This window comes from Staurois parvus, unplaced genomic scaffold (genome assembly GCF_062004578.1).
Source record: "Staurois parvus isolate SC_StPar_1 unplaced genomic scaffold, SC_StPar_1.0 ptg000052l, whole genome shotgun sequence".
Taxonomy (NCBI): Eukaryota; Metazoa; Chordata; class Amphibia; order Anura; family Ranidae; genus Staurois; species Staurois parvus.
The window spans coordinates 710,959-727,622 of record NW_028317848.1 but is presented as its reverse complement, the minus strand read 5'-3'; the positions used below and the strand labels follow the sequence as shown (position 1 = coordinate 727,622).

The window sequence follows — 16,664 nt, the reverse complement described above, 5'->3', positions numbered from 1 at the left end:
TCCTCTCCATTCACAGAGGGGTGGGCTTCACAGTGACTGATCGCTGTGATTGCCAAATAGCAATCAGGTGACCCGAAATCAGGAGTTTCAGGTCCCAATCATTAGTACAAGACCCAGGGTTCCTGGCGAAACCCCGGCCTCTGCTGGGAGAGTGTTCCCAGCATAAAGACAGGTACACATCTATTGCAGCCCCATGGTAAAAGCCCAGTACAGTAGGGCCACACATATGCGTACGCTCGGTGCCATAGGGTTAACAATGAATGCCATGCGTGTTTTTTTTTAGCGTTTCCTGAACATGTTTACATACTACATTAGTATGAATGCAGGCTTAGATATTACTAAATAACCGATTAATTACTGAAGAAACATCACCAGACAGATGCTGCATAATTTTACCTAAACATTGCCCCCGTTACTGACACTGTCTTCAATCCAGCTAGCCTGTTGTGGATAGCAGAATGCTTATGATAAGCTTTCCTCACACTTTTAGTTTTTTTTGGCTGACTGGATGAAATAAAAACAAAAAAAAACCTAGATTGTTTCATCTACACAAGTGAGATGGATGAAGTAATCCCCTTCTGCTGGGACATTGCTTTCTGATAACAGGACCTACCACTATTAGCATACACTGATGCAGCCATTAATTGACACATATGTTCCAGCGTGTCCCTTTGACAGAAGTCGTTTAAATGTTTGACTTCTGTCAAGCAGGGATGACCACACATTGATTGAAATTTGATTTATGGGAAGCTTTCACACTTTCAGATGCACCCACACTCCAATTAGATTTGAGAACCACAGCAGGGATTCCCACAATTAGCTGCAGAAGGTAGTCCCATTGAAAGCAATGGGAGGCTTCCGGCTTCTGCAGCTAATTGCTGCCACTCCTATGTAGTGACTGCCTGCACTGCATGATCAATTACATGGGTGTAACCATGATTTTTAGTTTTGAATAGAGTGAAGACACATTTTATTGCTGTTTGTGCCCCCACTTAGGGAGATTCACCCTCTCTATTTGTCCTATTTACCATTATCATTGAATGTGAAAGTAAAAAAAATCCCAAACTTTGGGTTGTCCCTAGAAGCGTTATAGAGGGGAAATCTTCCAATGGGGACACTGGTTCTAGTGACGTGGGGAGCCCAAGGGCTTACCTTAATTTGCAGGGATTTTCGCTTAATTCCTGTTTTGTCTAGTGGCTATTGGCTATGGGACAGAAAGTGAAGGTAAAACTTCCAATGGGACACAGATAAAAAAAAAAAAAAAAAAAAAAAAAAAAAAAATCTGACAGGAGTTATAACCCTTCTTTACTCTATCCAAAAAGAAAAAAAACTTTTCCCTATAGTTCTATTTTAAGTGAATAACATTGTTTTTCTTGTTACAATGGCATCTGACGTTAATGGGATATATTAGGCAGCAAGTAAACATGTTGTCCCCAAAGTTGATGTGTTGAAAGTGAAAATAAATCGACATCACAGTTTGTTGTGTATGGGGATGCGTAGCCACAGACCAGTCAGGGTGCCTATGCTGGCCCGTGTCAACAGCCAAAAGTGCCTACAAATGAGCACATGAGCTTTAGAACTGGACCACAAAGCAATGTAAGAAGATGGCCTGGTCTGAAGAATGACATTTTCTTTTACATCATGAAAGAAGGCAAGTGAGCAGAGGCAGTGTATTGCTTTGGGCAATTTTCTGCTGGGAAACCATGGGTCCTGCCATTCATGTGGATGTCACTTGATACGTGCCACCTATCTAATCATTGTTGCTGAACAAGTACACCCCTTTGTGGAAACTGTATTCCCTAATGGCAGTGACCTCTTTCAGCAGGATAATGCGCCTTGGCACACTGTAAAAATTGTTCAAGAATGGTTTGAGGAACTCTAGTGAGTTTGAGGCTTTGACTTTGTCTCCAAATTTTACAGATCTCAATCCAATTAAACATCCGTGGGATGCGCTGGGAAAACAAGTTTGATCCATGGAGGCCCCACCTCCCAGTTTACAGGACTTAAAGGATCTGCTACTGATCGCTTAGTTCCAGATTCCTTTAGAGATCTAGTAGCATCCATGCTTCAACAGATCAGGGCTCTTTTGGCGGAAAAAGGGGGACCGACACAATATTAGATGGGTGGTCATAAAGTTGTGGCTGATCGGTGTAAATCTCAGAATGGAGATACATTAAATGGACTTTATGGCTTCTGCACAGTTGTGTTGTTTCCAAGGCAGAATGTACAACAGGGTACTGTACGACTACACTTTTGTTGAGCAAAAAAATTCCTATTTAGGTAAACTATATACAGTACATTTCAAGGATTTTGGCAAACATTTTGTAACCTCATGCCTTTCTCTGTTGTAAAGATAGGATTAGGGGTGTACAGGATGCCCAAGGGTACTGATGAACAGAGGACAAACTCCTGAAACTATTTACAAGCCTTCTCTGCAGCACAGTCTCTTCTTAGTGTATCACCCCAGACCCTAGATTAACTTCTCATCTTCTCCCAGCAATCTGGAGATATCCCTGAACAGGGGATCCGGATGCTGTCACTTTAAGAGAGGAACAGTCACTGGCAGGTGGCTAATCTGGTTTTTCACCAGAGTGCGCCTTCCACTATCTGCCCAGGGAGTGTAGGTGTACTCACTCAGATCTTCTCCTGTACCGCTGGTGGGTTGGTGGCTGCTAACAGGCCTATCAGCTGGGCCGCCCCTTCCCTGAAATACAGATGTCCTTGCTCAGGGGGTCGGGGAGCTCTGAGCTTTCCTTTTTTCCAGCCCCAGGCTTTCAGGTAGGCCCCATCCTATTGGGCCTTCTTGCAGCCTACTTCCTTCAGCCTCACATCTTCCTCTCTATCAGTCACCTGAACTCTCCTGCAACAAATCAGGCTCCAACACTTTAAAGGGTATCCAGCCCCTTCCATCCTCTTATTGGGGATTGGCTAGGATCCCACAAAAGTGCAACCAGCCACTCCTCAGATCCACCCACTGCCTCTAGTGCCAAAAGCCATAGAGCAGGGAGAATTCCAGAGGGGCTGGCCTGCAGAGCCTCTCAGCTGTGACCACAATTTCACCCCTCTCTGGCTATTACACCTGGTCTGCTGCTCAGCCCCTGCCTACCATTGGAGCCTAACCCCCCCTAGCTAAACTAGCAGGGTGCTACATTTAGAAAATATAACCGTAATTTAAACTATTGCAGGGGATGCATGTAATTCAGCTTGTAGCTCAATGCAGACTTTGAGGGACGGTGGTGAGCCAGTAAAACATATGTAAGTAAGTGAGTGCCGGGAAGTAAAAGAAAATCTATTTAGAATAAAATACAAAAGGTGCATTTTAATAACATAAAACACAGCTACTTTTATAATAATTATACATCTATGTTATAAATTGTTTGTTTGAATGTAACAGTTCACTGACTTTGTTACTCACTGAACCCTGCCCAAGTTTACCAAAAATCGGGACAATCATTTACCAATGGACACTTTAAAGGATTTTCAAATGGTATAATGGTATGTTAGTGCCGATGATGAAATCCTTTCCACCTGACATTAATACTTTCTCATCCATCTGTGGTTTAGAATTTTACTCATTGCTTTTTTTTTCTTTTTCATATTCAGTCATGTTTTCATTCTATATAACTAATTTAGTCTGACAGAAACATGATGTCTTATGAGAGTTGGCACGGTACACTGTTCAAACCTCCTCTTTCCAGTCACTTTAAAACCTTGGGAAAAATAAGTTCAGATGCATATGAAATCAAATAGCTTTGTACTGGTTCCAGTTCAGAAACTATGCTTCTGCGATTTTTCTCAATTTTATTAGTTGTGTGATTAATGTATAATAGACAGTTCAAAGTATTTGCCAATTTTTTTTTCCTCTGTTGGTGCTGCAAAATGCTTACATATCACTTTATACATTTGTTACGTTAACAAAAGCAGACAAATAATCATCAATTGTTTGAAGACCTTTTTTCAGGCTAAAAGTTGATGGAAGATGAAAAATAATTTCTGCTGAATAGGATGAAGAAGATTAAACATAATAGTAAGCAACATTTGGGGTAATAGCTGTTATCACATCTGTCAGTCTTAATGCAGACTGTAGCCCTGGATGACTTGCAAAAGTTACAGGAAAACTGTATATTGAAAGAAATCTTGTGATTGCCATTTCCTTCCTCTGAAAATACTAGTTGCCTGGACTGTTTTTGAATACTGTATAAGTCCCAGTTTTAGAACACATATCCACATGGGGCTTAAATACAGATCACAGAATTTAGAAGGCACTCTCCTTTCCAGTAAACTCTCTGCAGTGCAGAGTCCCTTTACCAACTGTGGCCATTGGTTTATAAAACCTACTTTCTGGTGCTCTGTGGATACCAGTGCCCCCCTCCTATTAGCATCCTTTTAAATTGGTCAGTGGACTGCCCTCCCCCTTCCCATGTACATTGGTGCCCAGTAAAAAGGACAACACTCCCCAATAAAAGTGTCAATTCCCCTGTTATATTGGTGGTCAGTGTAGCATCTGCCTTTCTTTGGTGGTAAGTGGGAGAAAGAAAATCCTTTTCCATTAGTGGTTGATTGAGGTGAGAGAAGAGTAATGTCCTCATACATTGGTGGTTAGCGGGAATAAATATGCTTTTGTACATTGGCGGTCAGTAGAAAGAAGACCTTACATGTTAATGGTCAGTGAAATAAAGAATGTCCTCATACCTTTGGTGGACAGTGGGAGGAGGAGTCAACAAAAGACATGGTGTCCGTGCTTAGATAATGAAATTAAAAAAAAAAAAAATTCTTAAAGTGTATGTACATGACTGTATGTTGGTGTGTACATATCTTTAAAGCCATATCACTTGAACAGCTTTGTAGCAGAGTTTTTCAGCAGTAAAGATCTCTCTGATTGTTTTCTGCAGTGAATTGTAGCTGGCAAAGAAACTGCTACCAAAACATATATACATCCATGAAATTCAATGTGAATGCAACCTTGACACCTTCAGTAACTCCAAAGCAAGTCAAAGCAGTGCACCTGAAAGCATACTGCAATAATTTTGGTTCTCAGACCAATGATTTTGTAGCTTAGCTTTACTGTATTTGATGGGTTTATTTTGTTTATTTTCTTAGTTATTCAGAGCCAGTATGTGATGGGACTCTTTTGAGAATATTTTGAAATGCCCAGGTTGTCAGAAGTCAATTAACTGGCATGTTGCAGAAGAACATAGGGACACCAAAAGGAATTTTTAAAGCATCCCTTTTGGGGCACAGTTGTGGCCAAAAATATGGACAGTTTCAAGGCTACAAATCCATCTTAAGAGATCTTAATGTTCTGTTTCCACTGTGTGCAACACATTTATAGCCCATGGCACTGTAGCTAATCTCCCTGGATATAGAGGAAAGGGAAAAACTTGATCAAAGATTGCAACAAATGATTGTCTGAATGGTGGATGAAGAACCTCGATCAACTTCCAGACAAATTTAAGGTGGCCTTCAGGCACAGGGTAGAACTATGTCAGCTTGCAGTATACTTTGTCATCTGAATGAAAAGGGACGCTATGGTAGGAGACCCAGGAGGACCCCACAGCTGTCACAGAAACATAAGAAAGCCAGATTGGAGTTTTCCAAAACTTACCTGAGAAAGCCAAAATCCTTTTGGGAGAATGTGCTGTGGACAAATGAAACAAAATGACAGCTTTTTGGTAAAGCTCATCATTCTACTCTTTTTAGAAAAAGAAATGAGGCCTTTAAAGAAAAGAATACAGTTCCTACAGCCAAACATGGTAGAGGTTCACTGATGTTTTGGGGTTACTTTGCTGCTTCAGGCACTGGATGTCTTGACCGTATGCATGGCATTATGAAATCTGAAGACTACCAAAGAATTCTGGGTTGCAATGTAGGGTCCAGTCTCAGAAAGTAGACTCTCTGTCAGAGGTCATGGGTCTTACAGCAGAACAATGACCCAAAGCACACGCCAAAATACACCCAGAAATGGTTTCAGACAAAGCGCTGAAGAATACTGAAAATATTGGCTAACAATAAGTCCATATCTTAATACCATACAGCTGTTGTCGAGAGATCTAAAAAGAGCAGTTGAGAAAAGGAACCCTTCCAATCTGAGAGACATGGAGCAGTTGGCGAAAAAAAGAGCATTCCAAAAGTCCAGTAGAGAGGTGTAAGAAACTCATTGATGGTTACAGGAAGTAATTGATTTCAATTATTTTTTCCAAGGGGTGTGCTACCAAATATTACATTGAGGGTACCAATAATTTTGTCCAGTCCATTTTTGGGTTTTGCATGGAATGTGTTAGATTTGGCTTTTTGTTTATCCCCTTTTTTGTATCATACCAATAGAAACAAAAGAAAGAAACATGAGAATGCTTAAACATTTGTAATTGCAACAATTTTCTGTGTGAAGTGGTGCATTATCTGACAGAAATGCAGAGGTGCCAATATTTTTTTGGCCATGACCTTGTGTCCATAATCCATCAGCACAAAAAAAACATTTTTAACCAATGTTTAATGATAAAACCAAGTTTAAACCTTAGTTACAGGTAGACTGAGGGAATACCTGAAGTAGCGTGTGGCCTTTTGTCTTTTAGAATACAGAAAAGTACACTCTTAATCCTCGAACACATGATGAGATTATTGGATGAATGATTGTCTGTTTTTTTTTTTTGTCTGCTAGTCTCATATCGACAAGCCAAATTCAGGTATTCCCTCAGTCTACCTGTAACTAAGGTTTATATTGGGTTTTACCATTAAACCTTGGCTAGTGAAGAAAAGGCTGCAAGGACTGCTTGCCATGCTCAGGAAGGAAACTATTACTTTGGACAAACTTTCCTTTGGGAAGTTGATACTAGACAATTATTTATTAATAGCAGCCAATATTTTGGCAAGAAGTTTTGCCTGTCAGTTATCTCATGTGTGAAACTACTCAAACTATACCCTATATTGTGTTGTAGCTGTATTTTTTGTTATCCAGTGTTATTTTTTTCAGTCGGTTCTCATAATTTTTACAGTTGTATCACAGCTGTGGTGTAATATTTGCCTTTTGCCAGTGTAATTCGTATAATTGTGATTTAATAATTGTACAACCTTAAAAACACATACTTAAGACTCCAGCAACCTGATACTCTGCATATCTTCTAGTTCAGAGGTGGTCAGGCTGATAGCTTTTGAGACCTCACATGCAGACTGTGATCCTCCAAAGAAACCATGTAATATATACCTTTATATTGTTTGTGCAAATTAGATAAAAAATTCATAGAATGCAAACTGCACAACCTTGTTTCAGGTATGTTTTAAAGTTGGCATGCTTTAAAATAATGTACCATCTAGAGCAGTGGTTCTTAACCTGGGTTCAATCGAACCCCAGGGGTTCGGTGAGTCAGTCTCGCGGGTTCGGCGGAGGTGAAGACCCACACCCGACTCATATGATTCGTGCAGTAAATATTCATTATTATGTTTTTGTGTGAAAATCATGTTTTAATGGTTTTGTTCTTTGTTCTTAATGGTTTTGTTCATTTTGTGCACCTATGTATAAATATATACCTAAATATATACCTATGTTTTGAATTTTAAAAATCATATTTTATTTTTCCAATTAAGAAGGGTTCGGTGAATGCACATATGAAACTGGTGGGGTTCAGTACCTCCAACAAGGTTCAGAACCACTGATCTAGAGCCTAAAAGGGTAATTATGGGCAGCACAGTGGCTAAATGGTTAGCACTTCCGCCTGGCAGTACTAGGGTCATTGGTTCGAATCCCAGCCACGGCACCTCCTGCCTGGAGTTTGCATGTTCTCCCTGTACCTGTGTGGGTTTCCTCCGGGTACTCCAAAGACATGTTGATAGGTTAATTGGATCCTGTCTAAATTGGCCCTTGTATATGAATGTGAGTTAGGGACCTTAGATTGTACTCCCCTTGAGGGTTAGGGACTGATGGGAATGTACAATATATATGTAATGCGCTGAGTAAATTGATGGCGCTATATAAGTACCTGAAATAAATAAATTGGGTTAACAAAATTTGGACATTCACAAAGAAATTCACAAATAAGTGTGTATAATTTCAGGTTATTTTCAGGCTTTGAATTTTTGTTATATATTATGTGACAACATCTGTTCACGTCAATGACTGCCCTGAGCATGATCTATTGCTTAGCATTTATGCATGGAACCCTTCTGGGAGCAGAACCATATATTTGTGTACATGGGGAGTAGCAGTAGGGAATGTGTATATATGAGTGTTGGGCAACAGGGGGTATACCTAATTCAGCATTTTAGATAAACTGTTTTATGGGTATAACATTGTCTCTGAACCAGTTGCAACTTGAGATTTTACATGCAGTCTAAATGTAAAGGTTTCTAGCTGCTCTTTTGAACATGACAGCGGTAACAATGGGCTACACTACTAAAATACTGCATAAAACCTGTGTCGTCAGAACATTTTTCTCTATATTGGACATCTTGCCTACTAAGAATAACCTATATTATTTAACCATGCCTATTTCACTATACTCAGAGATAGTCGGTCCTGCTGCCTTTTATGAGAGTGGACCCCAGGTACCTCAATCCATCAATGGTGTTATGAATGCTCTAAAAGCCCCCTCTTGATGTGTGTGTGTAATAATATGGTGTACATGAAGCCTAACTGTGAGCTCCAGAAATTCCTGTACTAAAGTTTAAAGCACAGCTTCCGCCAACTGTTTTATTGGTTGCATGTGGTTTGCCTGGTGCTGTATCTGATTAAATAATACAAATGTCTTAACATACATGTTCATGTTTCTGCAAAAATCTCCCTGGCCCACTTTATACAATCACCTGTGCACCGTTCCCCCACAGGTCCAAACTAATGTTCTCTAACGGCTGCAGCCCAGCTAGTAAAAATTCATCACTGGGTTACCCCCACAACAATGTCCTATAGACTTGAATGGTCCATACTGGTACTGCAGCTGCAAAGTGTATGGGATGTTAGTGTGCAGGAAGCCTGATTTTTTTTCATGATCGTGAACTAACTTAAGTTCCCAGAATGCACACAAAAGCCTTTTTTTGTCCCAGGTAGATTTTGGAGTAGTAATATACTTAACTCTGATGTGGAACGTTGTTCTGCCAAACAGTAGTGATATTTTGCCAGGTATACCTATTTTGCAATATTGTGTTTTGCTTCAGGACAAAAATTAATAGCAATATCCTTTAAAAGATGGTACAAAGAATTATACTGATATTAATGTAACATGCAATGTATGCTATACTGACCAGAGTATGAGAGGTGTGTATAACATTGTCAGAGAGTCAGCACAACATAAAAGACCTGAGGGCACCAATTAAGCACCAGTACTTTATTAATTCAGTATTATATTTCACAAATCCATTTCATAACGCCTGCTTTTTTTCTCCATCAGTATAAGGCGACATCAGGAACGTCGAGCAATACTGAGCCCGATATTAACAGATTTCACAGTGAGAGTCACGGCTGCTCCAGCGATAATCTTCAGTAAAGTGCCTGGACATGACAGCATGCACCCTGAGGTAAGAATTATAATGGTCTATATAGTTCTTATGTTTACTGTATCAGTGCACTAATGGTAATGTTTAGGGGGGAATGTAATTTGCCCCAGCAGCACAGGCACACCTTTCCTTCACTTCTGCTCCACTGAGAAGAAAGTTCCTCCTGATATGAAAGAGTATGTTATTCTTTCCCTTTTCCCCCCATGTGACAACAGTGATTCATAGTGATTGGCCCAGTGCTGTTGCGTGGGAGCAGGGGATCATCCTCAGCCTTGTATAAACTCCCAGCAGAGCGAATCGTAGTCTAAACGTAGCTTCATTTATTCACTTCTGGCAATTGAGGAGCAAAGGAAAGGTATGTTCTTTTAGAAAAAAAGACATTAACGCAAACCTGCCACTATGCCCTGGATGGCCAAAGCACATGTATGCAGGGGCGGAATGACAACTCATTGGGCCCCCAGGCAATAGGGGATCATGGGGCCCCTGTGTCCTTGCTCAAACTCAAAAAAGCCTATGAAAAAGGTACCAGAGGCATCTCATGGGGCCCCCTACTGACCCCGGGCCCTCGGGCAGTGCCCGAGTTTCCAAATGGTCAGTCCACCCCTGCATGTATGTATACAATTGTACATGCTTCCTTTCTGTAACTGTTCCCCCTTGCTTACAACCCCTTAGTAACACACCAGGTGTGGGTAATTAATTTCCCCAATAGCCTACCTTTGAAACGGGGCCTGTAAGGCCTCTTTCACACAGGGCAGGCTCCATTTTGAGCAGCAGGGGATCTGTCTGCTGATCCCCTCCTGATCAGAGCAGAGCTGGCAGATGACAGGTCCATTCCCACTCAATTTATGCAGAGCGTACACAGAAAAAGCCCATTGTGCTCTATGAACGGTCCGGTGTAAACGGACTCCATTGTCCATTAACATTTGACTGCCCTCTGATATGCCTAGATGGGTTTTTTGTAGTGGACTGGAACGGATTGGAGGTTGGCGAGTGTAAACGGTCACAGTCATTACTACTCTGCACTTCCTTTTTAACAACATGCTTGCTCTGCACATTCTTGTCACCTTTATTACCGCTCCGCATGTTCTTGTCACCTTTATTACTGCTTTGCACTTTCTTTTCAACAACATGCTTGCTTTGCACATTTTTGTCACCTTCATTACCGCTTCACACTTTCTTCTTACCACCATGCTTGCTCTGAATTTTCTTTGGAGCCATACTGGATGTCTGGTACAGTATGTGCTAAAAAGCACACAAAAAAAGCTTTACAGCAAGTGTGCACAAGGATGTACAGTACTGTACAATATGTGCTAAAAGGCACACCAAAAAGCTTCTCAGTACTATAAGTGTCTTCACAGTACACTGTCAGGGTCTGTCTGTGACCGCAATCTCACCTACAGGAAGTCAGGACCACATGTCAGAGCAGGGAAGATGGCTATGGCTCGTGTTCATCAACTGAAGAGGAGTTTGCGATCCGAAGCAAATTTTTATGAACTCTTCTGTTCGTAAACCGAGTTGTTCGTGAACAGAAGCGTTCGTGAATGGAGGTATCACTATAGTGACGTATGCTTCTCCATACTGAAGTACTATGTGTTTCCTAGACAGAGAGCTGATGGAACAGAGTAGCAGGGAAGAGTTCAGAAGACAAATACAGTAAAGAGAACCTTTTTCTTTGTGCATTATGGGCAAAAATACAGATTCACTTTAACAACCACTAACCCCCATCCTGGTCCTCCTTATCATAATCACTGCCTGTGGTTCCAAAGACAGAGGGGTTTTTACCTTAATGCATTCTTTGCCTCAGGGCAATAAACCTTCTGTGTGCAGCACTCCCCCCATCTAAATACTTACCTGAGCCCGAACTTGATTCGGCGCTATGCCCGAGAGCAGTGTCTCTCTCCACTTTCTCTCCTTAATGGACATGGAGGCAGCTGCTGGACCTATTGGCTCCCTTTGAATATGATGCATTTCCTTTTCAATTTAGGAGGTTTTTGGGGGAAAAAAAAAGTACATAAAATTCAGCCATGTCATTCGGGTCAAATGGTCATAAATTAATTGGTTGTAAAGAATAAATTTGCTAGAGCGACTTTAATAAACAGATTTAAATAAAGAACTAAAGAAAGAAAGAAAGAAAAAAAGTGTTCTCATCTCTTGTGTGGTTGAAGCAGAAGCATGCAGGGGGAAGATACAGAACACCCCGAGACCAAAGTGTCTGTGTGGGCACTCCATACTCAATGCCACCGCTTCTCCAGAGTGCTGCTTTAACTTCTCTCATAGAAGGCAAGGCCCTGTGTGTACGTATTGTGATCACGGAGGTAGTTAAAACAGTAGCTGCTGAATAATCCAAATGTTAACTTTTTTTATGCCTCCTGAAAGATATAATTAAATCTCAGGGAAACAAAACATTGAGTAAGAATGTTAGAAAAAAAAAAAGCATGCTTTTCTATATTCGTTTCTGTTTATAACATGGCATCTGCCTAAAACATGCAGGCACCTTCCACTATTTGATATTCCCAGTGGCTGTATACCACTTCCTACTTTTCTGGTGCACCCAGTTATTTTTAGTAAGTAGTTCTCATATACTGTGCTAACACAGTTATCTCAAACCAAGCAGACTGTGTCCCCAGAATCTACTTTTAAAATGCTTTGGAGTTCTTGTGCTCTTGCTTGCATCAGTGTACATATTATGTTAACCTTGCAGCTTTGCACGGTGTTTGTAGAGGTTCTCCGAGGTATATGAGTGAATGGCTGCATTTTTGACATGTCGGATTTGCTCAGCAGCAGAACATTCGTATTGATTACAAATGAAAATAATCTCTGTTTGAAGAATTTGGCACCCGCATGTCAGTATTTCAGGTGCAGTTGATTTAAGATATGTTAGACACGGATATTTCAGAGGTTTGTTTGGTCCCCTGAGCTTGAATAAACAGAATTGACATGCGATCTACCTTTTCACCTCAGGATATTTTAGTGTGTGGCCATTCCTTGGAAGTGAATATTACCACAAGCTTGGACTTCTTCCTAAGTGTGGCTCAAGTACAACTTCTGCAACAGCTGGTACAAGCCAACATGGTTGGATTTGAACAAACAAACATGGATGCTGAGGTAAGAGATGACAAGCTAGTTCATGTTTAACCTTCTGCTTCTTTGAAAGTCTTGAAAAAGGTAACTTTGTTCTGCATTTTCTGATCCTTCCATTGACAAAGTGTTTGCTGGTACAAAATGGTGAATTAAAAAAAAGGCAAATGGACAATACACAGTTGAAATAGATATTTGAGAGCTGTTTTACCTACCAGAGAATTTGGGTAGCACAGTGGTTAAGTGGTTAGCGCTTCCACCTAGCAGCACTAGGGTTGTCTGTTCAAATCCCAACCTTAGCACTACCTGCATGGAGTTTGCATGTTCTCCCTGCGCCTGCATGAGTTTCTTCCATATATTCTGGTTTCCTTGCACACTCCAAAGACATGCTGGTAGGTTAATTGGCTTCTGTCTAAATTGGCCCTGGTATGTGTATGTATGAATGTGAGTTAGGGATCTTAGATTGTAAGCTCCGTGGGGGCAGGTACTGATGTGAATGTATAATAAATACACTGTACTGCCAAAAGTATTGGGACACCCCTCCAAATCATTGGATTCAGGTGTTCCAATCACCTCCATGGCCACAGGTGTATAAAATCAAGCACCTAGGCATGCAGGCTTCTTCTATAAACATTTGTGAATGAATGGGTCGCTCTCAGGAGCTCCGTGAATTCAAGCATGGTACCGTGATAGGTTGCCACCTGTGCAATAAGTCCATCCGTGAAATTCCCCTGCTACTAAATATACCATGGTCAAATTTTAGTGGCATTTTAACAAAGTGGAAGCAACTGGGAACAACAGCAACTCAGCCATGAAGTGGTAGGCCACATAAAATGTCAGAGCATGCTGAAATGTGCACTGAACTCACCAACTGTCTGCAGCGTCAATAGCCAAACTTTGTGTAGCCTTCAGATTAGCACAACAGTGCGTAGAGATCTTCTTGGAATTGATTTCCATGGCCGTGCAGCTGCATCCAAGTCTTACATCACCAAGTTCAATGCAAAGTATCGGTTGCAATGGTGTAAAGCACGCTGCCACTGGACTCTAGAGCAGTGGAGACATGTTCTGGAGTGAGGAATCACGCTTCTTTGTCTGGCAATCTGATGGACATGTCTGGGTTTGTCGGTTGCTAGGAGAATGCTACTTGCCTGACTGCATTGTGCCAAGTGTAAAGGTTGGTGGAGGGGGGATTATGGTGTGGGGCTATTTTTCAGGGGTTGGGCTTGGCCCCTTAGTTCCAGTGAAGGGAACTCTTAAGGTGTCAGCATACAAGAAATTTTGGACAATATCATGCTCCCAACTTTGTGGGAACAGTTTAGGGATGGCCCCTTCCTGTTCCAACGTGACTGCGCACCAATCTAAGACATTAAAGTTCATGTGCGTGTAAAGGCAGGCGTCTCAATACTTTTGGCAATATAGTGTATGTAAAGTGCTTCGTAAATTGACGGTGCTATATAAGTATCTGTAATAAATACATTTGTAATTTTGTCCGTCAAGTACTAAGATTAGCACAGCCAAGTTAGCAACCTGACTTTTCTCTACTGCAGTTAAATTGGAAGTTCAGGCAAAAACCTCAATAAGGCTAAATCTACTCCAACCCCCATTCCGAACCTATTCTATCTAACCCTGTAAAGAAAAGTTCTGTATACTTATGCTGATCTCTCCAGCAGCAGCTTCTGTGTAGATGAGAGATCTCATCTACACAGATTGCCTACCATGGCTGGAAATGCATGGGAGATGACTTCACCTATAGGTTTACAATAGGGCATCTGGTGTTGGGTGTACCTCCTCTACACACTGACAGCTGATCATGGTACCAGACCGGAGTGGCTTCAGAATAGGTACATATATAGATCTTTTCTTTACAGGGTTAAATAGCATAGGCTTAGAATGGGGGTGGGTGTAGCTTTTTAGCCTTAGTTAGGGTTTGCCTGAACTCCCACATTTAGATAGAGTCTGGTCAGCTCCCTGTCTGTGGTGAGATAGTGAATAAGCAGCAGCAGGCAGGTGAGGTATTCTTTCTGTTTTCACTTTCATCATGTACATATGTGCAGGCAGCAGAACCTGATTGGCCCAGAGTACAAATACTCCCACTATGACTTTTGCTGTACAGGGATTACAAGAGGCCAAATTCAATACAGATCCAGATATTTGCACTTGATGGCATTTTTTTTTATAAATGTATAACTGCATTAAACAGTATTCATTTTATGACTTCCTGGAGTTCGGCTTTATTGGGAGAAAAGGTGGAACACCAGCACAAAGTCTATGACTCCAATATATAGAGGTGGGGTAGTAGTTAATGGCACACATTCTCTTTTAAAGCCAATCTGTTGTAGATGAGATCACAGATTGCTGTAGAGCAAGCTCACACTCTGCGGAAATCACTTACAGTTTTTAATTTTCTTGCTGCCATTGCCAAGTAATTAGCAAGGGAAAATGCAAAAGTTTTAAATATCCAGCACTTGCAAATCAGCTGCTTGGAGTTGGACCACTCAACACTGCTCTGTGCCTGAATGCTGTGGGGGATAATTCAACCATGCTGAGTGATTTTTAATATTTATTAATCAGGGGAATATGTCACAACAGGTGTCTTTATTTGAACTTGAGACTTGTGTAATATAAGGAGTAGCATACCTGCTACTGTAAAATGAAGAGGCAGCAAGAGGTCGCCCTGCCCAGTTTATTCTGATAGCCGGACCTTTGGCTGTGCAGCGCGTGGTACTCAACATGGGTTATGAATGATAAGAAGGTCCATCAAAACTTCCATCAGCAAAGGATGGAGGGGCATACAGCAGAAGATGGGGCCCACATTGCTGAAATGGGTTTTCTACTGATTAAGAATGGTGTGTAGGGCATGTGAACGGAACTATTATGCAAATGTGGCAGAAAAGTGGACAGCTCCTCAGGCTGGTGCATAGGGTATTGGGACTTTGACAAGCATGCTAAGCACCCTCTGCAATCTGGCCTTTACAGTTTTTTAAAGTGGTTTTAAACCCAAAAGCAAATTTTTATTATATTGCAACTTACCAATTCTTAGATATCATGGCTGCATTACTTTTCTATTGTGGGCTTTTTTTTTTGTAAGTTCTTTATTTTAACAGAAGTTAGACAGTTTACAGATATTGGCTCAAAAGATTCAATACAGAGTATCATTCATATAGAATGAAGTGTCTTGTATAAAGGCATTTATTTCTAAGGTAACACTGAAAATGCTTTCCTCTATTTTCATCTGGTCATCTAGCCAGTAAGTTTGATGTTTTTCAAAAGAACACGCTCTCTGGCAGATGTATCAGTTACAGGATTTAGACAAACCAATGCTGGCAGGGGTGCTTACAATGATCAGTTTTTATGTAAAACCTTTATTCCAAAAGGAAAGAAAAAAAGGTTTGTAATTGCTTATGAAGTATTAGCTGGAGTTTGGCTTCAATGTGATACTGTATTTAAATCTGCTAGTCCATTTAACAGTCCCCTCCCCCAAGACTGACAATGCTGCTGTTCAATGGTGCCCCCTGTGCCCCTTCATCCAGAGTGGGGGCAGTCTAATACAGGAGGTGTGTTACTGACCAGATCACCAGGTGAAAACAGAGGGAAAAATACTAAAAAATAAAACTAATGCAGCCACCACAATCTAATAAGCTGCAATATAAAACATTTTTGGTTTAATACCACCTTAATTTAAAAAATATAAATATGTGAAATATAAATACTAGGGATGGGCTTGATGTTCGTTTCAAATGGTTGTTCGTGTATTTGGTGGGTTGTTAGCCCGCTGAGCGCCCCACATTGCACTGCACTCTCACAGTGCATTGTGAGAGCCATGATTGGCCAAAGCAATGCCCCTGACCACAGTTCAGGGGCAATGCTTTGACCATTCACAGCACAATTGGGTGGAGCTAGTGATGGTGTCACCGCTAGCGCTGCCCATTTGTTTTCATCTGACCAACTGTCAGACCTGTCAGATTACGGAGAGTGCTCGGCTGGTGCAGATGGGTCGGCGGACATTAGGTGTTTTTTTGTATTTCGCGAGTTGGTGTTGTCAGGGCAATGCGAGTTGGTGTTGTCAGGGCAATGCTGGAAGCCGTGATTGACGATGGATTACA

The 16,664-nt window shown here is 41.2% G+C and overlaps 1 protein-coding gene across 1 annotated transcript in view; it reads left to right on the top strand.

The window, feature by feature from the left end:
* VPS13B (vacuolar protein sorting 13 homolog B) overlaps window positions 1-16,664 on the top strand; it is a 1,305,797-nt gene that overhangs the window by 891,265 nt on the left and 397,868 nt on the right. Inside the window, exons 32-33 of the mRNA XM_089666424.1 lie at window positions 9,378-9,504; window positions 12,445-12,588. Coding sequence (XP_089522550.1) covers window positions 9,378-9,504; window positions 12,445-12,588 — 271 coding nt within the window. The remainder of the gene's footprint in view (window positions 1-9,377; window positions 9,505-12,444; window positions 12,589-16,664) is intronic.